We start from the raw sequence: 27,187 nt of genomic DNA on the forward strand, positions 1-27,187 counted from the left end.
TTGCGACCCTCCATAATTAAGTATTTTCGTATTTTAGTTATGATAACACATCTAAACTGTCTACTTCTTGATATAGTTATACACATTTATTATATAGACTTATTATATACATAGGCTAAGAAACATGTGGATCGTCGCCATGTGTGAAATGGCTTCGCGTATCTGCGAAACATGGAAAACCTGGGGTAATTTCCCCAGATAAAAGGGAATGGAGATGGCAGATATTTCGGAATTCCAGAAGCATTGGCCTTGCTGTGCCTCTTAAAACTCGGGGAACTAACTACGATGGTGGCACAAGTGGTGTCATTCTTTCGTTATTTGGTCATGGCGTGCCAAGCTTTAGATTTGAATATCATGGACTAGATTATCTTAGCGGTTTTTTTTTAGGGAATTAGGAACTAAAGAATAGAAAAAGCTCACGAGCCTTTAGTGTCTAATGCATGCAGTTTGTAGTATCCACACCAATATTGGCATCTCTAGCCAACCATTGATGCCTCATTACTCTATCCCTTTCATAGTTACGTGCGTGATGGACCTTTCTTGCATAGCTAGTGCACCAATACCAAGATAGGAAAAGCGTGTGGAGTGAAGGATGATGTAGGTTGTAGGTTGAGTCTCTCAACGTTTTGTCTCTACATACCTCCATGTCAGTAAGCCCGGGATGACTTAGTTAGGTACTTCTAGCTTACGCATCTATGCACCCCGGTTCTTTTCGAGTCGGCATTCAGACGACTCTTTTTTGTTCTAAGCGGAACGCAACAATAACTCGTGTTCAATCTTGACATAACAGGTAGTTATTAAGTACATATATACCTAGGTACATAGGTATATACATGGTAGCATATACTCATTATGTAAATATACCTACCTACCCTTAACATATATAGATATAATATAAGAACTTCCCAAGTTGCCACTTTTAACTTAACTATTAACATATTTATTTAGGTAACTCCGTCAAATATTCTCCTTAATTACGACATTACTTAATCTCCTGTCGGGACAATAATTATACCCCCGGTTCTTTCCCTTTTATACATCATTTCCCTACTATACTGTTCTAGCCTCTCAAGCTAAAGGTTATCGGGCATAAAACTTGATGTAATAGTTTTTAGTTATTGGATGTTGTAACACCTATTCAACTTGTACTTTCCTTGCCCTTCCTGCCCTTCTTTACCCTGAAAAAGTCTTTCCCCTTGTCCCCCCAGATTCATTAGCGCACGCCAATTTAGTACCATACCCCGCTGATCTCTGAAATCCATCTGGAGTAGCGGGCATTGGTGCTTCCGTTTCTCGCCTTTTCCTCCACTAATCTTTCTGTCCCCACGCATCCTTAATCCTCTCTCACCTTTTGCTTTTCCTACTTTTCCATATCTTTCCGCCTATTCCTCCCACCAACAAATAAATCTACTACGCGCCAGCCTATACTACCGACGAATACTAGGTTATACCGAATTTGCGTCCGAGCGGGTTTCATTAGGATACGGCCTCCCCTGGACTTGCACGCGACTAGGCAGCAAGAGATGAGCAATTTTCGCGATACCTGGTAAATTGCTGACATACGCAATCGGCGTTAACGAGAGACCGACCGATACCGATACCTATGGGATGGGGAACTGGGTGTTGGATTTGACGCGAACACATTCTATCGACGGGATCGCCTTGTAACAAAAAATATATTCACCGCCAAAATGCCTGGAATTCTACCTATGAAAGTTATTAAGGTGGGCACCAGCTCACAGAGCCGCATCGCCCAAGCCTGTGATAGGTATGTGAAGCGGATGAGTATATTCTGATATTCTCTGATATCTCTTACTAAGACTATAGTAGGTGCCGAAGTAAGAAGATCCGCTGCGATGGCATCCGTCCCTGTTGCTCACAATGCGCCAACGTCGGATTCGAATGTCGCACTAGCGATAAACTTAGTCGGCGTGCATTTCCTCGAGGTTATACAGAATCGCTTGAAGAACGAGTGAGGCAGTTGGAATCCGAAGTAAGGGAACTGAAGGATTTGTTAGATGAGAAAGACGAAAAGATCGATATGTTGTCAAGAATGCATGATCATCGCCAACCATCTATGGGGGCCGCCGGAAGCCCGAGGGCGACGGAACAGAGAAGGGACCCTAACTCGCCACCAAAAGAAGATACTTTCCGTGTGCAGGCCTCTCCATTATTACTTGGCGTCGAGAATTCAGACTCATATTTCATGGGGCCATCGAGTGGACGTGGTTTTATTGGTAAGTATATCAACTACCTCATGCTAATGAGAAATATCTATCTAACTATATTTCTAGAATCTTTTAAGCGTAAATTGCAGGAAAACGGAAAGCCATGTTCTGACTTCAACCCTGAGGCTTTCCTTCATATCCAAGGATGCTACCCTCTGGTTGCTAAACCGCCCCCTCAGTCCATGAGAGTACCACCTCGCCTATTTTCGGATAGATGTGTAAATGTTTATTTCCAGGAATGGGCGCCACTCTTTCCCGTGCTTCACAAACCGACATTTCTCCGGTTATACGAAGAATTTGTTGCCGATTCGGAGAAGGTGAAAAACAACCATAAGCTCGCGCAACTTTACCTCGTCTTCAGTATCGCCGCTCTTTCAAGTGACGCACCAGATGTAGAGCAGATAACCGCCTGTGAAGCCCAGTGGCAAAAGGCCCTTGACGCAATCATCATGGACAATACCATGATTACACTGCAGTGCTTAGTATTGGCTCTGATCTATTGCACTATCAGAGCCGATTACAAGCGGTTGCAGCACTACAAAGGTGTGGCGGTTGGTCTATCCCATAGATTAGGGTTACATCAAAGCCAGAAAGATTCTCATTCGGTGCTCTTACGATCGAGACACGAAAGAAGGTCTTCTGGACGTTGTATACACTCGATTGGTAAGTCGTTATCTACCCGATGTCGCTTGGCAGTTGACTAATAGCCCTAGCTTTTCTGCTGCCATGCTTGGCCTTCCTAAATTGCTGAAGGAAGATGACATCCACGCCGAGTATCCGTCGGATACTGACGATGAATACGTTACGGAGAAAGGATTCCAACCCACTCTGCCAGGAGAGTATACGAGATTATCGAGTGCTTTAGCGTTGTTCAGAGTTTCTCGAATTCTTGCAAACGTGCTTGAAAAGATATATCCGGCCGCTACATCTTACGAATTATCGTTGCAACAAATTTCAGCGCTGGATGCAGATCTCTCAGATTGGTATGAGAATCTACCTACTCACCTCAGGCTAAACTTTGCCCAAGACAAACCATCAACGGATATCACTGGGAGCAGATCCCCGATTCTGGTATGTAGATGAAAATTTTTACTAGTTAATGAAGTAAAGGCTGACCTTAATAGGCATTGGCATACTACTATGTCCGGGGACTTATTCATCGCCCTGCAGTGGGCTCTACCTTGGGAGTCAAAGCTGCGTCAGCTCTTATTACGGTTGGAGAGTCCAGCAAGCACATCGTGCAGATCATTGAACTCTTAGAGGAGCGAAGTATGTCATTCACATTTTGCCTAAATAAGACAGATGTTCTTGTTCTATGTGGGACGAGCTTACTTTACCAAAGCTTGGAATTGAAACACGAGAGTAAGATTATGAAAGATGTCGAACGACTAGTCAATAGCGTTCTCAAGATGCTATTAAAAACGAAAGCTCCCGGCTCTTACGACTTGAAACGAGTCGCATCGACGCTTGTTACTATCGATGTACCATCTCAATCCACGTCAATGCGGACTAGTCCTGATACGGCCATGGCTGCTCCCCCATCAAGGACATCCCCGTTATTGAATGTCTCGAGGAAGAAATCACCTTATAGTGCTGGCCGACATGCCGGTGCAACTATGAGTGAGACAGACCTGTTATCCCAGCAAGAGAAATTACGTCGTATGGCCATACCCAATACTCAAACTACCCGACAAGAAATACATCGCGCGCAATCACGTGCATCACTCGATATGAGTGCAGAACAGGCAATGCCCCGGCGCGATCACCGATTCTCGATATCCCAAATTCAGCAAACGATGATGCGGATGTCGCCGAGTCACAGATCCAAACAGCGAAATCTAGATTATCTTTCACTTAATGATGCGCAGACTGAGACACAACCTTCGCCGCCGAATCAAACTCGAAACCCCTCACAGCCGTTGGCTCATAGCCAACATCAACGTCCCCAGCCATACAATCCAAATCAAGTAGTTAATAAGGGCGGCTCAAGCGGTGGTGTATCGATATCAGAATGGGAAGCATTGCTTGGCGCAATGGACGGAGGCCAGATTAATGTATATGACGCGATATACGGAGGACCAGCCTTGTCACTTACAGAGACACCAACGAGTGCAGGTACTATGGGTGAATGGTCTCCAGAGTCATGGGACCTTTCTAGCTTCAATATCAACGAAATAACGACCAATCCGGGGGCACCTCAGAGCGTACTCAGCATCAGTGATGATAGTCTCAGCTCCGGGGATGATCTCACATCGAGCGAGATGTACCTTAGGATGGGGAGCGAGGACTACCAAAGCGGGTTGATGGCGCCGCCGCGGACGAGTCATGACAATAACCTTGTTTTGGATGGTCTTGAGTTGAATTTAGGGATCTAATTTCTTGCGAGATGACATGGGCATTTCAAACACCGAAAGGAGGGTAGCCGGCGAATACTCTGTTATCCGCGATCTGTAAGATCCTTTTCCTTGGTACGGGGCGTCGATATAGAGAAGGGATATATTTATATCGCGGGATTGATTACGAGTTGCGTGGTCGTGAGAACCACGCGACGGCGGGACAATGGCTTCTAGGTGTTCATGGCGACCAGAACGCTTTTGGCGTTGTTTTATATGCGGCATTTGGGTTATCTATGGTTGGAGCTTGTGCCTATGGGGTATATTGGTCTATATTGATCTATATTTGGTCTGTTGATCTACTTAACTGTCTACATACCTACGTTACCTTCTTTTTCTATGTACCTTTCCACGCTTGTTGTAAAAGCTAGTTATTTATATATAGGGGGTGCGACGAAGCAGGTCGATCCTACGGGTTAAGTTGATTAGGAAGAAGAGAAAAAAGAAAGATGTGAAGTATTTGCGCGTCTCTTGCATGTGATTATAATGTTCGTATCATACAGGTGTATATACCTAACCTAAGGTATACAGGTTCCGGAGTGGCTAATAAGGAAATAAATGAGAATGTAGGTAAAGCACGTGTCGAGCAATATACTTAGTATACAGTAGATTCAGGCTGAATGATGACGAAGACGCCTCGAATAAATTGAAGCCCTCGTGGAATTGGAGATTATGAAGGTGTACATGTGCATATATTAATTAATATAGTAGGGCTGGTTTGATGTAGGTACGGGTATACCGGTACCTACATATGTAGAAGTACGTAAAAGCCGTTGTTACGGTACGGTAGGAGATACGGATTACCTACCGACTTTAGAAACGGGGATTCGGGATTTAGAAGCTCTTTAGATAAGCTAATCCCGTAATCTGCGGCTACCTGCCTACGAAGTGCGTCTTAGGCGTACCTAATCAGGCGTATTAAATAATATGTACAATCCCTTACATTACATCCGCGCCGCATACTGGCGTTTGCTCGGATTGAGCGGATTGAGCGGATTGAGCGGAAGTTTTGCCCCGCCCTCCGACGCTGTAACCCACCTAAGAGAAAGACCACTTAGGTAGACCATCGGCCGCGTTTCGCTTCTTACAAGTCTTTCGGTAAGGTAAGCTAACTAGACTTACATAGTAGACGCCGGCAATGTTGATTGCATACTTCCCTCTACCTATGCCGTTTTTGTAATGTAAAATTGGATATTCTTCACTGTGTTTCTTTGCTTTCCCTTCCTCGGCAAACGAGCAAATCCCTTTAGACCTAGACATAGATATTGCCATCTTTACCCCCAACTAGTCTCCGAACAACCAATGGCTAGAAAGAACGTCAAGCCAGCTGCCATGTCTAATGAGCAGACACCGTTGTTAAAAAACGATGGCGATATCATCGGGAACGGGACGTTGGGTATGTTTTATCCTGAAGAGAGGATACCGAATATACCCCGAGTTCGCCAAGAACACCGACCCCGTAACCAAGTCTTTGCTAACCGTTCCCGTGTCCGACGAGCAGCAGGTATTCCCGCGCCCCGGTCCCGCGATGCTACCTACCTCCGACCACGGCGTCCGCCGCAGGCTATAGCCCATCGAGGCTACAAGGCTCTGTTTCCCGAAAACACGATGCTGGCGTTCCGGGCCGCTGTCGAGGCCGGCGCGCATGCTATCGAGACCGACCTGCACTTATCCAAGGACGGCGTCGTCGTCTTGATGCATGATCCGAAGCTCAAGCGCTGCTATGGCGACGACTCTAAGTCAAGGACCACGACTGGAGTTACTTAAGCAAACTGCGTACGGTGCGCGAGCCCCCGCAGCCTATGCCGCAGCTCGTCAGCTGCTGGAGTATCTGAATCAGCCTGAGCTACAGCACATTTGGATCATGCTTGACATCAAGGTAAATACCTCGGTTCTTATGTAGAATTACTAGAACCGTGGTGCAAATGTAGAGTGCTTGTCTGATATAGAACTTGTAGAGGGACGACGACCCAGCCATGATCATCCGACGAACAGCGGAAACACTAGATTCGGTGCCGGGGATTCGGCCGTGGCACGAGAGAGTGCTTCCTTGTTGTTGGACTGTAAGCATATATATATTTCCTTGATTCCTCGAGTCGCACTCCTGATCTTTGTAGCTCTGGTGCTAAATCGTAGACAGGCGGAATACGTAAAGCTAAGCAAGGAATTCCTGCCCAAATATTCAGTCGCACATGTAGGCTTCTCAACCACATATGCGCGGGCTCTAGCGAAGCACGAGCCTAGCCTGTCGATCAGTATGCTATACTATTCCCTAGCGCTACCTATTGTCGGCACGCGCTTCATCCGGGACGTGAAAAAGGCGGGACACCCGCTACATTCCTGGACTGTGAACGATGAGGACCGTATGGAGTGGTGTGTGCGCAACGGGCTCGACGGCGTCGTCACGGATGATCCTAAGTTATTCCTTGAGGTGTCTAAACGCGTCGCGGAGGACGAGGCGAAGAACGAGGGTACGGCGGTTCGTAGGAAATTATCTAGCGTGTCCCTGTCTACGCACGCGTGGCGCGTTTTCGAGTGGACGCGGTATATACTCGGCATGTTCATCGTCGTGAATATTTATCTATTCAAATACGGGCTGCCGTGGACGCAGGTGCCGAAGGTGTTGGGGAAGTAATGGTAATCGGCCCTACTGCTATGCGTTCGTATTCAGGAGTCGCTTCGTTGGGTTATGTGTAGACGGTAATGACGGAAAGAGGGAATGCAAGATAGATAGATATTTGAGATGGGATTAGCGATATACGTCGTTATGTTTCGATATGGCAATGGGGGACGAATCTTGTCTCTTGGGTTAATAGTCGAGAGTTGCGTAAGACGTGGGGATTGGAGATGAGAGATATGAAGGGAGAGGGGAAGTGTGTTCGTGATGAATATAATGTTCTTATCTCATTAACAATATGTATAATAGAGTCGCCTATTTACCCCCTTCTCAAAGAAGTTTATTGTTAATATGTCAACTGAAGAGCATATCCTAGGCGGGATGTATACGAATACTTTCGACGATGAAATATTGACGCGTCGTATAATAACTTAGGATAATAGTAAGTTCAATACTTATGGACTGAGAGGCATACTGGTGATATGGTTGATATTGCTACGTAGTCTCTATTGAGCACGACCACATCGTATAGTCAGCATTACCCTTAAGCTAAAGTTGTGTACCTCTTAGCCTTATAGCGATGACCTTTCACGCCCTGTCTTTTGGAAGATAAAGTGGTTTCCTACACTCGGCCCTGGGTGTGTAACGGGCTAGATGAACGACTCGGGAATAGTCTACGCATTATACTTAGACAGACATGGGAACATACGTGAGAAAACATCAAGTTCGCGGGGGAATGTAAGCCTTGAATTAGCCTACTATCTGCATACGTATCTGGGTATCTTGACCGTGAATGCGAAGGAAAACAAGTTATGACGACAAACCCTTCCTCCCACCAGAACCGCAACATCCACTACCGCAACTAACATTCTCTCTAATCCACCAAGTCTAACGACAAGAACGCGAAACCTAACCAACCCGGTTTCCTCCGAAGTCGAGTGCAGTATTAGTCGACGTTCTTAATCCGGACCAAGTCTAATAAGGTGAGCTCTCTACGCCACCATCAGCAGCGTCATCGTCGTCACTAAGCACGATTTTGATTTTCTTGGCGACAGGGCTGGAAAACTCGTCAGCGGCCTTGCGTTTCTCCATGGCCTTGGACGGAATACTAGGCTCGAGCATCCCTTCTTCGTCAGCGTCCTTCGCAGTCGAAACTGCAGCTTGAGGCTGAGGCTGATCTTCTTGGGGGTCGTGGTTAACTCTGGTGGTAACGAGACGCACGGGAAGAAGGCCATCTTGAGCAGGTCCCAAAGACAAGTAGCACGGCTCATAAGGCATGTGTAGGCTAGAACGGTTCAGCGAGGTGGGAGTTTCAGGTTCAGCGTCCTTCAAGAAACCGCGGAGCATGCGATGCAAGACATGCGTGCTACAAAAAAATGAATTAGCAACGGAGTCCGTTGAAGATAGAGAAAGTAAATACGAATTGGTACTGGTATAGATGTATGGATGTTGATAGGGAATGAGAACAGGCCGGGGAAGACTTACCGGACGTTTTCCCCGGTGAGGCCACAGTTATTGACCTTGTTCACCATGTCCGCCACCTTCTGCCATTCGAATATGAGTGCGTTCCTATTATCGTGATTCTTAATCACCAAGGCCGTAATAACGGCCAATGCGGTATGAAGCTCCTTGTCGGCGTCCCAGGATTCAACCATCTTGAACTGCTTCGGTACGGTCTATAAAGCAGTCAGTGGAGGTACTACACTTGGTGCATTCATATTAGAGTATAGGGTTCGGGGTATATAACATTACATTGGGGGTGATGTTAGTTGAGGAAGACATTAAAGGGATACAGTATATGGGATTAGTAGAGTAAGGGTAAGTTATAGTAAGACCAAATAAAAGAGACGTAGATTAATATAAGAAAGTTATAGACCAAAAACTTACCTTTTAGAGATGGATGTTTAGTTTCGCAAGATCCGAGAACACGCATGGGTGATGTGGTTGCTGTGGCTGCGAAAACGAAGGCGTTGAACAACCTATGCGATGCAGAGGAAGTAAGATGCCAACATCTAGAAACACAGAAACAGACGAAGTAGAATGTCAACGAGTGACGAGCACAAGGACAGTGGAAGAAATTTGGAAAGTGGGACAGAAGAGAAGGTAATCCCCAAGTTTAAAAAGTGAAGGTGGTATTGACTGAGGGTACCAAAATAGAGATGAACAGAGTAAAACCTCAGGATCAGTATTTGGTTGATTGGGTGGAAAGCTAAGCCCAATGAAAATTGATGCTGAGCTCTTAGAAGCTATGATACAGGTGACCATGTATATTTTTCGTGGAGCTTGCAGTCGGCGTACCACCTCTGGCAGTCGATGTTAAGAAAACCTCCTCGCCAGGGCCACAGTACCTCCTAGTAGCTTCCCAACCAAGTAGCCCGCATAAATCCCACAGACTATGGTCACAGGCCACTTCTGCCACTCCCGGTCCCAGTCCAAGGGGATAGGAACAGCGCCTAGCCAAGCTCCTACGCAGGCGCCGACGAGGCCCCCAAATGCCTCGTCGAACGGGGCACTGGCACTCAGGATCTCATGCCAGTCGTTGCTCGACACACCACGAGTGTAGAACAACGGGAACAGGCCTAAGACGGACAGATGCGTCGAGCATAAGAATGTATTCTCGATGTGAGTTAAGAAAGGAGCACCAAAGAGAACAAGGACGACATGCAACGCCGACTTGCTATGGCTGACAGTATGAGGGCGACAAGTGTTGTCTAAGAACATTGTTAGTTATGAACGAAGCATTCACGAATAAGGAGAACATACAACTGCTATATTTGGTCCCATGCTCTCTAATCCAACCTTCTTCTTCTCTCCAGGTCGAGCCTTCTTAATTGGCTTTGCAGCATGAGAGCCCACAGGGGGCAGACATACGACGGCGTATGTGACTTGTATGGCTACGACTACGGGAAGAGAACTCGACATGGCTGATACCGGATCTGCCACTAGAGCTCCGAACCGGGCGAAGAACAAGGATATAAGTAGAGCTGGCTGGAGGTGTCTAGCAACCTGTGCCTGCGAGGATGCTATGATCTGAACGGGTTGCGTTTGGACATCTTTATCCTTGTCCTTAGAGATCTCACCAACCTTAGCTTTTTGAGCAGGTAGTGAGATTGCAGCTAAATCTGATGAAGGCATTATGAATTTAGTCAGGTGTAATAAGTCATTGGATGAAGGAAATGTGATGTTTACTAATTATTATGATGAATGAGTGTTTGTTGCCGAAAGCATTTATATACAATTAAACGGCGAAGTTAACTTTAGTCAAGTCGCGCTTCTAAATTAATGCTACCTATTCCAAACGTCTGACGCACGGACTTTGTTACAGTCACGTGTTACGGATAACGTTGCTTATCGCAACTATTAGAGCAATTAGTTAACTAGTGTGTTTTTAAAATGCTACAGGTGTAAGTATGGAGGCTATGATCAATATTAGCATTCATAAAATAAGGGGAATTGTGCTACTTGGTAATTATTATCAAGTATCATGTAACTCTAGCCATTATCAAACATCAATGCATGCTTATTTCAAGGTTCATATTACTAATGAATATGCCTACCTAGATAGCCAATTATTTGACTACTACTTTAAGTTGAAGTTCAAGTTGACATGCTGTCAAATCAGGAGCTAGTCTCATGCTTGGGGATCAAGTTACGAAGCGACAGATCGTAGATGACATCCTCAACTTTCTTAACGTGGTACTTGACGGCATCGACTCGCTTCCGAACGATGTCGTTCTTCAAGTTGAGCAGCTGGAAGCCGGCAAATAGGTCCTTGATGAAGCTGCTGATTCTAACCGTCAGATCGATATCACCCATCGTTACCGAGTTCATAGCTAGCCGGCTGAGCTCCTCGGTGATATCTGTCAGGGCTAGGATGTATTCCTCGATAGTAATGTGAAATGCATCTCTATCCTTGAGATTGACGGGTACTGAATATGAAGAATGAGTACTGGTTACAATGTGACAACTAGGAAGTAAACGTACCTTTCAAAAGCTCCCCGACCTCTCCGATAGTCAGAAGACGGCCAAGCTCGCCTGGGCGCGACTCGGTCCCCAAACCACCCAACCAGCCGGTCAATAAGATGGTGCCAACAACGTTCTGGATACTTCGGGACCATCTGTGGTTGTACCTTTTCTCTTATTAGCTATTTGAGCAATGTAAGGAGAAGGCTGGTGAAGTACTTGTAGTAAGGATAGTTAGACGCAAACTGGGCTAGCTCGCCAACATTTTCGATTTCGGGCTTGATACCATCCTCCTCAACTTGCTTCAGCAGAGGCAGCACTACAATAGGTATCAGCGACGCACGAAACCAATTATAAGTATATCATGTTAATATGTACTCACGCTTAGAGCTGGGAGTCGAATGGATACGGCTGAGAAAGCCTTGGCAGGTTGAGATGTGACGATTGAGAGCAGAGGTGATGTGGTGAAGCTTGTCACCGACTTCGATCTCCTCCTCGCCATGAGCCTTGAGGTAATCGAAAATGGACGGATCGATCAAATTGGAGGGACCGTTGTCAGCCATTTTGAGGTTCGTTGGGTAAAACGTGAAGAGTCAAAGTTTTTTCAATTTAACTATTATGACGATGAGGGGCAGGGGTAAAAAACGGGAAGGCCCAATGATGCTTGCCGTGCTTGCTTTACAATTCAATCAATCGTCCTTGATTATCGCCGAACGGCGTGAAATTATCTATGTTGCTGTTGAAATCGCGTATTCACTTCTTAATAGAGAAAACATGTACACAGCACGTAGACTGCTGTGATTTCAATAATCGAGATATTGAGATACCGTTATAATTTACGGATTACAGCAAACATCCACACGTAATTCAAATTTGACTGTTGGTGCTACGAAAAATTACAAGACTAGAAAACACTTCTGCCGTAACAGTACTAAGCTTCATCGCGCTCGAAATAATCAATTCTACGATACTACAGGTTATCCGAACATTATTATCTTACTGAGCACGTAATATATAAACTACTGAATAAAACTCTTCCTCGCGTCCCTAGGCAAGCTAGAGACTGCAATGAAAAGTGTTCGCGTCGCCTGGAGGCAGTGTAATACCAGGGACACGGTGGGTGCGATCATGGGCAAGCCCAGAGGATGCGCTCCCTCGAGGCAAAAATTAGAATAATCACGATTGAGTTCAAGTAGAACTCTTTCAGAGATTAAACTGAAAAGAACAGATACTACACTTGATCTAAGCCAAAAGGCAAAGAGAGCTAAAGAAGAAAAGAAGAAAATTTCTAAAGCGAGGAGGGGAGGCCAGATATTTATATGTGCTAGAAGGCGGTCAGAAGCGGCAGAATTCCTAGGCAGAAAAGCAATGACCGCCCAGTCATCAGCCCCACTTAAGCAGGCAGTGACGAGCAGCTGCCAAATCCACTGTGCGTGTCCCTCTTAGGGTAAAACGGGAAGCAGCAACATGCTCATGATAGCATTGAAGTCAGCCTTTTTTGACTCACACTGGCCATTACAAAGTAGGTAGTCTCTGTCAAACACTCACTCTTACATTTTTATTACAGGGATCTTCATTTCTCCCTTGCCCTCTCCCTGCATTACAACCTTGTGAAGTACCTAATTGATGTACAGCCCCTGAGAACAACTTGTCCGTACTGGACAATCGAGTCGCGTAGATGCCCATTATATATACCAATAAAATCGATTCCTGGTCGATCCGTAAATCATTTGTATCGTATTATCTTTCCAAAATATTATATTTCCAAAACTCCAGGGTCAACTCATAGAGGTATCAGGCCTAAAAGGATAGGTACCTTCACGAAGCAGTGTGACTTGAAACGACGATTGATTCCAACCACTGCCTCCACCTATCAGTTTAAGCAGGAAGTTCCCTACCATGGTACGCCGATGGTAACTCATGGGCGTTTGCTTCACGAGTATTGGTTACGCCGTATAATCCTAAAGAACTGGGGGTAGTTGCTGGTTTCGGTGTGTTGTCGTCGGAAACTATAAAACCACTCGGAACGCTCTGTTGCGGTTCTTCTTCCCGTTCCGTCTCCAGCGTATGCTTTCGTTTAGAGCGCCAGATCATGAACCACACCCCTCCGATTATAGCAGCAGCTACAGGCAACCCCACGCCTAAGCCTGCACCTAGTGCGGTCGATATATTGGCATTGGCAGATGAACTCCCGCTCTCTGTAGGACCTGCGCTGCCATTCGTAGGTTGTATTGGCGTTGACTCAGTATTTGTCGCTTCGATTGTCAGAAGCCTTGTTGATGTGTCGCTGTCCGTACTAATGACTAGTGTAGAAGACGGCATCGAGTCGATTGTAGTAGTTAATACATCTCGGAGGGGAATCGTAGCAAGAATGGTCGGTAGTGTAGTAATATTGTCGTATGTGAATATAGCGGACTCATCCTTACAACAAGCGAATGATCCAATACCAGTCGACCCATCATCACAGCAGTTGAATCACTTTCACTAATACCGCCACAAGGCCTCACTCACTCCCACCGCTATGTCACCTACGTCTAACACCATGTTATTCGGATAACCCGTATGAAAAGTCGTATCAACACTTACACCACGGACAGACCTGAAAACATGCGGTATCACTCCACAAGTAGTCATACACCCTTCTCGTAGAAATCCACAAGGGTTTCACTTCCGCCTTGACAAACTCCGTTGGACCAACAGATTTCTCCGCGTCGCAGCAAAGCTGAGTGACCCGTCGTGCTATTTTCACATCGACGGCATTCGGAAGAACAGCACCGTCGATTCTATAGCATGTTTGAAACTCACTGGTTTCCGCCAATACTCCATAATTGAGTTTGCCGTTATGTAAAAGACGACTGAGTTGATAGACCTCATGGCGCCGGGACTATCCCATTGCTACACGAAATATTCACTGATTATTCCCGTCTACCCAGAATAAATAGTTATAATGGCGAAGAGTACAAGGAAAATACGATAATACACACAAATGAGGTTGAAGGGTAGTTGAGTTTAATGAAAGATGAATAGATATATGATAATTGGAAATGGCACTTAGGACAGCTTCTGGGGTTTTCTACCTCTGCCATCGTACTTCTTCTATGACTGGCTGCGACTCTGGCCTTAAGGAGGAAGCTAATGTGACAAGCTAGCTGGTTTATCTTTCTGCGTGGATTTTCGAGCCATATTAAGCACGCCAAGTCTCACTCTGTACGGTATTCTCTATTAAAGGATTTTAGCCATTGCAAAGGTGGCGGCGATAAGAGGACGAGGGGCCTATGAAGCGGCCAATCCTTGGTATACCTGATAGGTCAGTGAAGTCGGACGAACTGCATTCAACAGGTTTCAGTCGGGCTGATTCCTCGATAAAGCTAGGTATCCATGAGTGGGAAGAGTTGCCGAACCTATCAAAAGCTTGCCACCCCTTATTTCTACTCTCATCTCGCAGTAGTTGCGTGTACTCTGCATGATTACACACGCCTAGAATTGCGAACCACGCGGTTTGCCAATGCGGATTAGCCCCGGCTATGCTTGAAGAGCATTGTCCATGATCTACTGGATACAGTCTTTCTTTTTTTTTTTTTAGTTAATTACTGACGTCGGGTAGGGACTCCAAGACGGAAGAAATATCAATGCTAGAGCGATACCGGCAATAGCTAGGGTGACTCCATATGAGGGGTTTCCGAATACCCAAGACAACAAAATGGCTGAAAGAAGATGGATTGTGGAAATTAATATTTCTGGCAACCGTCGATCTCTAATAGCAGTTGCTTACTTGCATACGCCTTTGAGTGCTCGCTTCGTTCCCTCTTCGCTTCTGCTATACAAGCTTCCTACTACCCCCTTACCCCCTTAGCTCCCGTTTTATCCCAAGTAAGTATTGTACGCAATATCATCTTGGAAAGGAAGTGGCATATAGCCGCTTTCTGATCCCCTCGTGAGGCAACGAATGAAATGCATCTATAAGCGCCACCACACCGGAGTTGGCCCGAAGATGTCTTGTAGGTACTTACGTGCCTCCTGTCGTGATACACACCGTCTGCATCCATAGAGCGATCCTCGCGGAATTACCAAGGTAGGTCGCCATTTCTCGAACCATAATTTTGAAAGAAAATATATTAAATATATTGAAAAAAAGTTTTGTTTTAAAATTCAAATTAGTAAAGCTATTAGTAATTAAGATAGCTATTACGATGGCATTTAATATGTTAGTTTTATTAATTACAGATTGACTAGTGGAAATTTTGCGCAGTAGGTATATACCAAGTATCTCACTATTTACCTGATCGTGTCATCCCATTCCGCCCTTTTCATCTAGCCTGAAGTTCGCTAATCGGTCTTAGTGTATCTAGGGGATATATATCCTACCTTTGAGCTCAAGGTTTTTTCACTCCTCAACTCATACATCGCTGAGTGTTCTCAATGTATTTGTGTAGGAACCCGACGCTACTGTTGATTTTCCGTAACGGAATCTGTTGACCAAGTCTTTGAAGGACAATTGAAGGCTCGGTAACTTGAGCTTGGGTATGCTGCCAATTATGATGACAAAGAATTGCTCCAGCGAACCCAAGGGGGATCCAACGAAGAAGAAAACAAAGGTTCCATCAGTGTTAGGGTTGGTCGTCTAGAACACGGATAAATAGACCACTACACACCGGCCTATAGCAATGGTCATCGTGATGGCGGACTCGGACATGAGTAGAATGAGTATGACCTTCTTCTGGCGCGTCATGTTTAGTTTTGAGATGAAGATTATAAGGAATATAGCGTAAATGAAGTCTAAGAGGGTAAAGGTGGCTAGATACTAATTAGCCAGATCACCACAAACATAGAAAATGAGAATACGTCTTCGTCGAATACAAGTGATGATCTTTTGTGGAAGCTGCTCTATGTGGCATACTGCAGGAATGCGGGGGTCCCATAACGCTTGAACAGGCTTTGCTTGAACCCATACAAAAATGAAGTTGAGTGCCCCGGGCACGGTCAATGACATGGTGTGGGAAATAATCAAGCGCTTAAACTAATTGCAATTTCCAAAGACATTTAGAGAAGACCATGGCAATAGAGGTTCTAGCGATTGTACCAGCCAGGATGCTGTTAGGTGTCGTGGACTAAGACCATTGAGTCAAATTGACTATGTCAACCATGGTCATTGTTGCCATTAGATGTCCGAGGCTAGTGTGGCAGTCAAGCCTTCGAATATGATCTGACACAGCAAGGCTAGTACCATGATCCAATCGTCCCACCCGATCGAGCGGCTCAATTTCTGTTGTAGGTACACGCGAGGAGTGACGATGGCAGTAGCAAAGCTTGTAAACAGCCATGATACTGCTATGAAAATTATAGCATTCTTACAAAGGCACTCGGGCCTGGGAGCTAGAGGCATGTCTATGATAACTAGTAGCTCGAGAGGCACTAAATCGACTGGGTTTGGTAACAAGGGGTAGAGGAGACTTCAACTTAATTAAGAAAGCGGAGATAGACATTATGGTGAGCCGTCCTATGGGAGTGGATCTATCCGTAATAAGACAATGGGAGCATTAGATCAAGATTGCGAGTCTGAGCAAGGAAACGATAGGAGTGGGAGGGTTTCTACAGCTGAATCGGCATGGCTGTACAATGTATGAGTGGCGGCCTTAAAAATAGGCTCAAGGCTGCAGCAGGTGTTGAAGAGGGCTGCGGCGCTCCTCCTCCTCCCCGTTACCAGTGAGCAGCTTGCATGTGCAGTATGGCCATGCTATTGTTCTCCAACTCTATAAATCTTCAATGATCTTGTTAATGGTCCTCTTAATCATAACCTGCAGCATATCCGTGTTAGTATCCGTGTCTCCCATCTGAGAGGGGCCACGAGATGTTGTAAGCCATCATGGACTGGCACCTCGAGAAATACTGGGAACAAATAATGATCTGCCAGATGCCTCCCAACATCTAGCAGATCCCTAGCCACGGGTATCTCCAGACTCTCAAGAAGTTGTCGTCGCCCGATACCACTAAGTTATAATATCTGAGGAGTACAGATAGCACCTGCTGTGAGGATAACCTCCCGACGACTTTTATGAGATGTGGCTTTTGAGGCATACTCTGCCCAGCGAGCTGAGCGTAGACGCCGAGGACGACATTCCGCGGGCTGTTCAGGTCCAACCGGATACAATTACCTCGGTGCAAATGTGCAGCGAGTCTTTGCGACGATGTACCAGCTGCTCTGGCAAATAGGCTCGAAGCGCCGAGTGTCTATATCCGCTCCCATCGATGGTGAGATCGAGGTTAAAACACCTAGCTAAAGGCGCACCTAGTCGGTTTCCCGCTCCCTCGACTGGTAGACCTAATTTTTCGGCTGACCTTTCGACATGTGAATAAAAGCCACACTGGACTTTATCTATCTACCGCAACGAGACCGTTTCTTCGACCTTCGCGAAATATGGCTCCACGTGAGGCCAGTCCCACGTTGGATGCTTCCCCCCCATCGTCGATAGTACGCTGGCGTGCTACGGGTATAGCTCATGTCATTCCTAGTTTGGGAGTCTGGCGTGCATTTCTTGTTGATAGCGCGGTTGCCATTGGCCACGGCTGCCAGAGGCACTCGTGATAAAAGACGATCCTGATAAGGGGTAAGGTCCTCTATCCAACAGTAGAATAGTCACATGGGCGTCTTCGCCTAGCCGTGCCACCGCCCACAACAAAGTTGTACGTATTTTGACAGACGTCTTCGATACACCTGATAGGGTATGCCGAGCTAAAATGCCACATCTTGCCCTGAAAATATCCAGCAACTAATCTACATAGAGGCACCGGAGGTGATTAGTTTACGTATCACTTAGGAGATACGTGCTGCAACGTATAGAGTATATCTGAATGCACTGAATAGGGGTAGCTTTTTAACGAAGTTAAATAGTGGGGGCGGCTTTGCACAGGGAGGGTGTTATAACAAATTATGGAATTACTAAAAATAAAAGACTTTATTAATAAATAATAAAGATCAATATATTTATAAAAGGTAGGTAGGTAGGTACCTAGGTAAATGTATTAATGTATGGCATATGTACCTAATCTTGGCAGCAGATTGCCTTGCATCAACCTCCCTAGGCTTAAACTGTTAGTTGGGCTTTAGTATTAGATCCTATACTTTGAGGTTGAGAATTGGTTCTTATTGTTCATGTAAAAAGTACGAAAGGTACCTACCTAATTACATAGTAAGGACTATAACGTGACTTAGTCCCAACATAGCAACCTCCCTAGGTTAGGTACCCAGGCTTAAAAGCCTTGCAACTTAAACTATAAAACTTCCATCTCCTCCACCTCCTTTTCCACAACCTGGTAAACGCATCCGCCACCCCATGTCTCGCATCCGCCATTAAACCCTCTTTACGATTCATCATGTTTGAGCATTTTCAATTCCGACATTTGCCTGCGCTCTTTACAGCTGCCGCCCAGTGCTGGGGCACCATTTGGCCTATCCTTAGCGGCAGCACCCGCAGCGTTATGCTGCATTACGGATTAGATCACCGTGTTGCTGATGTGCCCGAGACTTGGGTTGTCTGGCACGTCGGTAATGCGCGCACTGCCTGCCTTGGAATTCTCATGTTTATATTTTATTTCCAGCGCCGCTATGATGTGCTGGATATCTTTTTAATCGTTAGCGGCGGTTACCTGGGGCTCGCTGACTGTTACCTCCTGTGGAATGAAGGGCTTGGGTCTATGGGGGTTTTTCGCCTGCTGAGCTCTTCGGTATTTGCTGCCTTGGGGGCTGCCGGATTCACACAGGGTGCAAGGTCCTAGGCGACCAACAAGGCTGCAAGGGACTAAGCAAGCCTCCCTTCCATACGCATCCCTTTCATACTACCCACCAATGGATGGCTTCACGTAAATTGTACATAAGCCACAGATGAAAAAGGATCAAAGGGGCGGCCGCAGGGAAATCCCTTAGTGCTAGGTACTTCGAATGTACACGTACAGTCCCTTTTGCAAGCATAATGTACAGTAAACGCTGGGAGGATGGTGGACACACAAAAAGTCGAATAGATGGCAAGATACAGGATATCCCTTATTTCCTTGTAATGCAGCATGTGGCTTTCAGTCAAAGCGGTTGATGGAGGCCACCTGGGTACGAACCCAAGCTCCCTTTGAACAAGAGAAACCTCCCTTTCAATAGGCTTTCAATAGGAGAAATTGAAGGCGTGATGTGTGAATCTCTAACACCAACCTATGTGGGCAGGTTCTCGTCTGTTTCAAAATATGAATCGCCTTAAAACTTCTATCTTTCTTTCTTTAGGATTCCCCAAACAACCGAGGCCTGGCTACAATACTCACCGCCATGCAAGCGGCACCAGCCACCCGGCCATCTACAGTGAATTCTCACGCCGACCCGGAAAACATCACCGGCGGACCGTATAGAGGAGCGCACAGCACCCCCAAAATCCATGTCGTCATCCAAAAGCCCGAAACCGACGAATTGGCGGGAGAGGAAGAGTTCAAGGCCTCGTGGCGCCTTTGGGTCATTATCATTGTTATCATGGTTCTGTCCTTGACCTCAGGTCTTGATTCAACAATTATCACCACCTCCTTGCCGACCATCGCCCGCGATATTGGCGGCGCCAGACAATACGTCTGGGTAGCACAATTCTACCTTTCGCCACCACGATACCTCTGCCTTTTTATGGCCAGATCGCCAACATCTTTGGACGACGCAACCCTTTATTCGTAGCGATCGCTCTGTTTGCCCTCGGAAGTGGTATCGGGGGCGGCGCGACGAACGTGGCCATGCTGATCGCCGGCCGTGTCGTACAGGGTTTCGGGACTGGTGGCATCGCTGTCCTCCCGGAGATTATTATCTGTGACCTGATCCCTCCTCGCTCCCGCGGGCCGTGGCTCAGCATCACCATGTCGGGAGCCGCTATTGGGACTACGCTTGGCCCCATTATCGGCGGAACACTTGCTGAGAGGAACTGGCGCTGGATCTTCTGGCTCAACCTCCCCATCTCAGCAGTGAGTTGCATTGTGATATTCTTCGCCTTAAACGTACAGTATACGCGAAGCCCGACCTGGAAGAGCGCTCTCGCCCGTGTCGACTTCTTTGGAACAGCCATCTTTGTCCCCTCCTTGGTTTCGCTATACTTCGGCCTCATCATGGGCGGCACTACGGGCTATCCTTGGTCGTCGTGGCGTATAATAATGCCTATCGTTCTGGGTATCGCTGGCTGGATTGCCTTTCATTTTCACCAAGCTTCCCGATTCTGTCGCGAGCCTACTATGCCACCGCATCTGTTCAAATCCCGCACATCGGTTGCAAGTTTTCTCCTCATCTTCTTAGCATCTATTACCCTCCAGGCCGTCAACTACTTTCTACCCGTCTATTTCCAGGGTGTCAAGGGTACCTCGGCCCTTCAGTCTGGCGTGAATTACTTGCCATTCGCTCTCGCCATTATTCCTTTTGGTATCATATCTGGGGTTATCCTTTCGAAGACCGGCAGATACAAGATATTGCACTGGGCTGGCTTTTCCCTGAGTGCTATTGGTCTTGGGTTATTTTCCACGTTCCGCGCCGACTCCACCGTGGGGGCCTGGATTGGATATCAGGTGCTTGTGTCCGGAGGTGCTGGCTTCATCTTCACAGCAACGCTGCCCTCTACGCTTGCAGCCTTGCCGGAGTCGTACGTGGCGACTGCGACAGGCACGTACGCATTCGTGAGGTCCCTGGGCTTTGTCTGGGGTGTCACCATGTCTTCCATTGTGTTCAACGGCCAGGTTAATGATAATTTGGACATTATCGATAATGTCGACCTACGAAGACTGCTAGCTGACGGTGCCGCATATACTTTTGCCGCCGGTAGCAGCGATGCCGACTCCGGCGTTAGAAATCTGCCTGACCCAAGCAGAAGTCAGGTAATTGAGGTGTACGAGAGGTCCCTAAGTGTCGTATGGTTGGCATTTGTTGGTATCTCGTGCTTGGGCTTTCTTGCTACCTTTATTGAAAAACATATTGAACTACGTGAAAGCAACGAGACAGAGTTTGGTCTCAAAAAGAGCACAAATACGCCTGATCTTGTAAAGGCTGAAGATGGTATCCTATCAACGGCCAAGACAGAAAAGGCTGCTCCTTGAGCAAGAGAATGATAGACCAGAACATGATTCAGCATTAAAATACCCAACAGAGTAGAATATCCCGAGTCTAGCTAAACGTCATTATGATACAGGTTTAATAATAGATAATAGAGGCAATTTCCAAGATTGTTTTCATACCAACGCGGCTTGGTGTCTAAGATTGACTCGGGATGGATTTTCAAAAGGGCACCTAACACTACGTAAGGCCTGGGAAAAGAATAGCGAAGAACCTACGTTGTCTTGTCTAGAAACCATCCCCAGCCATTTTTCGTTGGGGAGTAGACACCTTGATGGCCAATTGCTCCCTGATATAGATTCTAGCATTTGTATACTTGTCTCTCGATGGGCGGGTCGTACCGAGACCTGCTTCAACATATCCCATCTAACTTACCAGCATACCTAACACCTAATACCTAATGATAGTCTAAATTACTACTGTGACATGTGCTCATGTCAAGAAGTTCCTAGTTATAACCAATACATTCCCCTCAATCCCTCTTCATGTAGCCGACTGCTTCTTCTGTGGACACGACCCAAGCCGATACGGGGAGAACAACGTCGAGAAGGTCTCGATTCACTTGTGCGTTGGGATCCCAGACCGCATCCTCGACCACCGTGACGATGAAGTCTTCATCAGTTCCCTGTAAGGCTGTACCCAATACGACGCCACTAGTTCCAATACCACCGAGAATAAGAGACTTGACGCCTAGATGTTCTCGTAAAAATGGTAAAAGGCTTTTATTGATGAAGGCGGACCTGGGTCCAGGAAGTCTGTGAGATACGCTCTCAAGTGGGCCAGCGATATTTCCAGGCGGAGGAGCAAAGTCGGCGTACTCCTCGACCAGTTCAGGATTGGCCTCGATTGCGGGCTTGTTGACTGTGAACCACTGCTCGTATATCTTGCTCGTAGGCGGGGGGTCGATGCTGGTATCTATGAGGCAGTGTATGATGGGCACTTTGTTCTTGCGCGCCGTCGCGAGAAGTAGGTTGACAGAGTCAATGAGTGCCTGCCTTTCTGGACTTGCCATCATGTCGACAAGCATATTCAGGTAGTCCATGACCAGCAGCGCCGTTTGGGAAGACCCGTAGTAAGCTGGCTGGTTCGGCCTGGTCGTCTCGTTCCTTGGCATATTTTCCCTTGGTAGGGGTGGTGACGGAGACAGACTTGGGATGTTGTGGGAAGGGAATGATGGTGTGCCCCAACCACTGACGCGCCTAAGTAGGCGGAGAGGGCGCCGAGGATAATGTAGGCTGCGCATGGCAAAATTGCGGAATAAGTCTCATGAGTAGATGGAGGGATTGGGAGGGGGCGTGGTAGTAATATCGTAGGACAGGGTGAATCTCTACGAGCTGGAACGGGATATTTATTGGTAGATACTGCATGCCCAGATGTCCCTAAACTCGTCATACACACCTTTGCTCGGAAGGGAGGGTATAGAACAAAGCGAGCCGTGTTTGCATCCGTTTTATACCTAAGCTTAGCGCCACATTGCCCTTGCTTCGTCCAATGTTATATATTGAATTAAAGCTACCTAATTTAGTAATAATATTAAATATAAGAAGTTGATCTAATGTTGTACTACATTAGTTTTTCATGCAGATAAGAATAAAGGGGTTGGCTTCCTTGAGAGCAATAAGAAGACTTAACACTTCATCATCCTCATATTGACTATATGAACATATTCATCCAGTATCAACCAACTTCACTGACATATCTATCAAATAGCAAGGAATGGTTTTAATGACTCTAATTTTCTTCTTAATTTATACTTCTTAATCGTAGCTTCTGTATATTATACTGGCAATCAATATTTATAATCCCCCCTATTACCAGTGGATACTTACCGAATCACGAATTCTGCCAGGTGGTAAGAAATACGACAGCTGTCAAAGCCCACAGTAAGCAGCTTCAATTATGTGCCTCAATTATGGAAGTATGTAGTTAGAGATTTGTCTCACTCTTACCTCATCCCATCTAAATCATCCAGAGCTCGATATATCAGAAATGGCTCCATCACCTCTACCAGAATTCGTATACAAGATTGTGCCTTCGGCACCTCCATCGCCAATCCCATCCGAGTATCCCCTTTCGGAGCTCGACCAGAAAGATGGTTTTGTCCATTTGAGTATTGGTTCGCAAGTAAGTGTTGAGAACTGTATATGAAATCGCAGACTACCTACCTCCTCTTCCTTGCGCATCTACCTACCCATATTTAATATATTATGTATACCCTTAATAACCGTACCGCACTTCATGCTTACACCATTTACCAGATTCCCATAACGGCAGACCTCTTCTTCAAAGAGACAACGTCCATCTGGGTTCTTAAGCTCCGGTTTGCTCCCAAGTTTCACTCTGCGACTACGTGGGAGATTGAAGGATGCCCGCATCTCTACGGCAATTTTGGCGTTGAGGACGTCGATAGTGTTAAACAGCTCACGCGAGTAGATGGTGAGAGCTGGAAGGAATCGTTGAAGAAGGAGAGTGGCTGGCTGGTCTAAATCCCCCCCTTGCAAGTCACATGGCTACCAATGCTCGGAATATAGGTTAAGACAAGAATACCGAGTATCGTAGTTATAACATTACGACTCAAGGAGTTATACTAGAATATACTAATTACTATTAAGGATCGCGACTATATCATCTATTTACAACGCTCCGGGCACTATTCCACCATAAGTTGACATGTCCAAAGAGAGCATGCTAATCAAACGAGGGCAAGCAGAATTCTCAACGACACAAACGCTGAGAGAAGATTTAGTCGCGTATTATACAATTTCCCCGCGTAACACAATCCACGTGTCCTAACGCAATCCTAAAACAGGCCTCCTCATCAAGAAGGCGTTTCCTCCAAAGCTACCAACTTGGGTAGAAGAGGAGAGATGGATCCTTCGTAATACAGGGGTAGACAGCGATACACTCGATATCTTTCTTGGTGAATGCGTCTAGCACGTCGAGGAACTTGTGTAAGACCTGCTGCTCCTATGCCTGCACGTCATTCCATACTTCCGCAACTGGATGAGTGGGCTCACGAGCATCACCATTTCCGCTGAGACTATTGCACCTCTCTTTGTACGCTTGGGAGAAGCTGTCGAAGTCCTTGTACTTCATCTTGAATTTGCCGTTGCGGAACTCGCTCAGTTCTACCAAGATGCCTACTTCTCTGCCTTTGATGTATCCCAATTCTCCACGATACAGGTCACTCACATCAATGTACACTCTCTTCAGGTTTCTAAATCGAAGCAGCATTGATAGACGTGCTTGGTCGGCCTCGGATTGTTTGAATATCTGAGCGCGGATCGACACGTTCATGGCCAAGGTAACTTCTTCCAACTGGTCTTCGTAAGCGGTTTGTAGCACCGAGGGATATCGAACACAAAATCCCATGCCAGCTTTGCTTCTTAGTGCATCACTTGATCGACTTGAGAACTGGATGACGGAGTCAAGCAGATCTCCTCTCAGAGGGAATACATCAACGAAATTGAGAGCGAGCCGGGGCGCTTTTTTTCGTTGATGGAGCAGAATGATATATCGGCTGACGATTGCGTGACTTTCCGTATTCACTAGGAAGAGCGGCCAGAAGAAATCTCGCAAGTCTCGTACAATGGAAGGATCGGGATCGGGATCGCCTATATTATCTATCGTGTGCGCTGTGAAAAAAAGATAGGGGGGCCTATGCTGAGTATACCAAAAGCGGTTGAAGTCGGGGTATTTGTGTCTGAACGCGTCTGCAGCCTGCTCGGCGGCCATTATCCAGACCATCTCTCGGATCTCAGCAGGAAATTCCTGAAGCGGGAAGGATACCGCGTCGCTAGGACATTCTGACGTATCATTGTCTATCGTGGAGGAATCTGTCATACTGATATACTTAAGATACAGTTAAACAAATTGAGATGCTGTTGAATGCACCGTAGGATTGTACGAGAACGTCGAGATGCAAATAAATATAAGATTCAGTAGTGTTTTTTTTTTTAATAAAAAATAAAAAAAAAAGGAAAGAGAAAAGAGAGATTAAACATGTATAGTGGAACATGTAACCATAGTGATGGTACCTTCTAATGGTACCTTCTGAAAGGCCGTAGATCATAGTGATATGCAGCTAAGGTTGCCTAGGTAGTTAAGTTATACTTATTCCCAAACTCTTTTCTCTAATTGATTATTTTATCAAAACCTCCAAACTCCGCCATGAGCCATACTCCATGCTGAGAACCAAAATTTTGAACCAAGCCCTTCGGCGTCGAGCCCCCAAGTCTCCCAAGTCTTCCAAGTCGCAAATTACTGGCTACCTACCTAATATTCCTGATTCCCAACAGCTCTTTACCCGTGATTCAATAATTGTCGCAGTCTATCGTCGACCGTCCGCCCTAATTCCCTCAGTCCTTCTGAATGCGCCATTTTCGGAAGAGCTTGTTTCTTTGCCGCCCATCGTCAGCGAGGTCATCTTCGTCTGTAGGGGAGGATGGAGAGCAGTCCCCGTTAGTAGATACCTCCATGCGGTCGATGCTCTCGGCCCCATCCTTAGACGAATGTCCAATGCTTCCGTTCGTGCCTGTACGTTTCAGGTCACCTACGTCAACAGCACTATCAGCTGTAGGAAGGATCACGACCGAACTATTCGAGTGTTTTTGGCTCGTGTTCTGACCGATTCTACCGTGAGCGATGGTACGCTTATGCTTCGCTAGGAAGGACCTATGCGTCCGGTTCAGTGTTTTCGACGGATCAATATCCTCGGCTGAAATACAAGCCCCTGGACTAACGTTTGCGTCTGGGTGACGCAGAGAAGTGGTATATTCAGCGAATGCATCCGGAAAGCCAGTATCGTAGTTGCGACTTGTCCGTCGACTGCTGCTTGAGTCCGACATGGTGACAGAATAGTCTATAGCTTTGTCTTAGTTCTATGTACCGTAGAGAACGAGACCTTGTATCCAATGAAAGACGTAAGTTTTATGACCGAGTCTTATGTACGCACACGGTCACCCCGATTTAAGCTTTATTTCGTGATGTGGGGAAGGCCGAAGACTTTCAATAGGTAGGGATTGAGGCACGAGGAAAAGAGTAGAAACAACAGGAGAAGACAAGATCGTAGATTTGTTAGATCGGGTGGTACGAGGTGGCATAACAATGGAATCAAGCTCCTTGAGCGATGGTGATGAATATCATCATAATAAATATCTAATCCGCTTCATCGTCCTACCCCTGGCTACTCTCTACTCTCGGATCGCATGGGGTTCAAGTTGTATACCATGTCCTCGACAAGACAGGTTCGGACGGAATAACGTCGATAAGCGAAGACAAGCGAATTGGCTCATTTGGAAATATAATTGGACAGCGTCACTTGACGTAGTTGAAGATTTCGGGCGGCTTTGTTCTAGTATTTTGGTAGTATCTTGATGATATTTTGGCAGCCTACCGAACTGCGCCCCAGCTGACGAATATGATTAAATGGATAGAAATGCTTGCTCACCTGAAAGGAGGTAACCTGAAAGCAATGCTGAGATTCCAGCCGGGGCTGACACCAATGCCAAGAAAGAATGACAGGGTTCGGCTCTTTGTATTGGAAATTGCTTGGCAAGCAATCAACCGCGCGCTTGAGTAATTCCAGAAGATGGAGACAGTAGGGGTCTTATTAATTTGGTGCCGTTATCCGGTCCACGTTCGGGTTGTCAGGAGAAATATTGTTACACTTCTCGAGACATAGAATTCGGTACGATTTAGGAGAAAGTTGTAAAGTTGTAAAGTCGGTAAGAAAGATATAGGAATCGGACAAGGGGGGGAGGACAGGAACTCGGGTTAAAAATATATATGAAATATGTAAGACGGAATATGCGAGTTCGGATATAAGTACGCCACGCCGAGGAAGTTAATGTAGGTAAACGTATGTAGGAAAATG

At 46.2% G+C, this 27,187-nt stretch overlaps 10 protein-coding genes across 10 annotated transcripts; 4 read left to right on the forward strand and 6 right to left on the reverse strand.

Moving 5' to 3' along the window:
* Positions 1-1,691: 1,691 nt before the first annotated feature.
* GL218_05636 (Transcriptional activator protein acu-15) lies at positions 1,692-4,603 on the forward strand (the record flags this gene model as incomplete). The annotated part of the gene is made up of 5 exons (XM_033582316.1): positions 1,692-1,768; positions 1,831-2,237; positions 2,295-2,895; positions 2,942-3,299; positions 3,353-4,603. The coding sequence occupies 5 exons, from the start codon at positions 1,692-1,694 to the stop codon at positions 4,601-4,603; spliced, it is 2,694 nt and encodes an 897-aa protein (XP_033434972.1).
* Positions 4,604-5,923: 1,320 nt separating this feature from the next.
* On the forward strand, positions 5,924-7,256 carry GL218_05637 (Phosphatidylglycerol phospholipase C; the record flags this gene model as incomplete). Its single annotated transcript, XM_033582317.1, has 4 exons — positions 5,924-6,304; positions 6,381-6,500; positions 6,580-6,684; positions 6,762-7,256. 4 exons carry the CDS (start codon positions 5,924-5,926, stop codon positions 7,254-7,256), a joined length of 1,101 nt encoding a protein of 366 aa, XP_033434973.1.
* Positions 7,257-8,213: 957 nt separating this feature from the next.
* On the reverse strand, positions 8,214-8,893 carry GL218_05638 (uncharacterized protein; the record flags this gene model as incomplete). Its single annotated transcript, XM_033582318.1, has 2 exons — positions 8,214-8,604; positions 8,724-8,893. 2 exons carry the CDS (start codon positions 8,891-8,893, stop codon positions 8,214-8,216), a joined length of 561 nt encoding a protein of 186 aa, XP_033434974.1.
* Positions 8,894-9,554: 661 nt separating this feature from the next.
* On the reverse strand, positions 9,555-10,373 carry GL218_05639 (Glycosylphosphatidylinositol anchor biosynthesis protein 11; the record flags this gene model as incomplete). The annotated part of the gene is made up of 2 exons (XM_033582319.1): positions 9,555-9,949; positions 9,998-10,373. The coding sequence occupies 2 exons, from the start codon at positions 10,371-10,373 to the stop codon at positions 9,555-9,557; spliced, it is 771 nt and encodes a 256-aa protein (XP_033434975.1).
* Positions 10,374-10,856: 483 nt separating this feature from the next.
* GL218_05640 (Translin-1) lies at positions 10,857-11,764 on the reverse strand (the record flags this gene model as incomplete). The annotated part of the gene is made up of 4 exons (XM_033582320.1): positions 10,857-11,167; positions 11,223-11,368; positions 11,421-11,520; positions 11,584-11,764. 4 exons carry the CDS (start codon positions 11,762-11,764, stop codon positions 10,857-10,859), a joined length of 738 nt encoding a protein of 245 aa, XP_033434619.1.
* A 7,745-nt stretch (positions 11,765-19,509) lies between these two features.
* GL218_05641 (putative transporter C3H1.06c) lies at positions 19,510-21,296 on the forward strand (the record flags this gene model as incomplete). Its single annotated transcript, XM_033582321.1, has 2 exons — positions 19,510-19,806; positions 19,860-21,296. 2 exons carry the CDS (start codon positions 19,510-19,512, stop codon positions 21,294-21,296), a joined length of 1,734 nt encoding a protein of 577 aa, XP_033434618.1.
* Positions 21,297-21,784: 488 nt separating this feature from the next.
* On the reverse strand, positions 21,785-22,426 carry GL218_05642 (putative isochorismatase hydrolase protein; the record flags this gene model as incomplete). Its single annotated transcript, XM_033582322.1, has 1 exon — positions 21,785-22,426. The coding sequence occupies one exon, from the start codon at positions 22,424-22,426 to the stop codon at positions 21,785-21,787; it is 642 nt and encodes a 213-aa protein (XP_033434621.1).
* Positions 22,427-23,301: 875 nt separating this feature from the next.
* Positions 23,302-23,798, forward strand: GL218_05643 (uncharacterized protein; the record flags this gene model as incomplete). The annotated part of the gene is made up of 2 exons (XM_033582323.1): positions 23,302-23,436; positions 23,571-23,798. The coding sequence occupies 2 exons, from the start codon at positions 23,302-23,304 to the stop codon at positions 23,796-23,798; spliced, it is 363 nt and encodes a 120-aa protein (XP_033434620.1).
* Positions 23,799-24,279: 481 nt separating this feature from the next.
* GL218_05644 (uncharacterized protein) lies at positions 24,280-25,155 on the reverse strand (the record flags this gene model as incomplete). The annotated part of the gene is made up of 1 exon (XM_033582324.1): positions 24,280-25,155. The coding sequence occupies one exon, from the start codon at positions 25,153-25,155 to the stop codon at positions 24,280-24,282; it is 876 nt and encodes a 291-aa protein (XP_033434615.1).
* Positions 25,156-25,670: 515 nt separating this feature from the next.
* Positions 25,671-26,159, reverse strand: GL218_05645 (uncharacterized protein; the record flags this gene model as incomplete). The annotated part of the gene is made up of 1 exon (XM_033582325.1): positions 25,671-26,159. One exon carries the CDS (start codon positions 26,157-26,159, stop codon positions 25,671-25,673), a length of 489 nt encoding a protein of 162 aa, XP_033434614.1.
* Positions 26,160-27,187: the final 1,028 nt, after the last annotated feature.

This window comes from Daldinia childiae (assembly GCF_008694065.1).
Source record: "Daldinia childiae strain JS-1345 chromosome Unknown Scaffold5, whole genome shotgun sequence".
NCBI lineage: Eukaryota > Fungi > Ascomycota > Sordariomycetes > Xylariales > Hypoxylaceae > Daldinia > Daldinia childiae.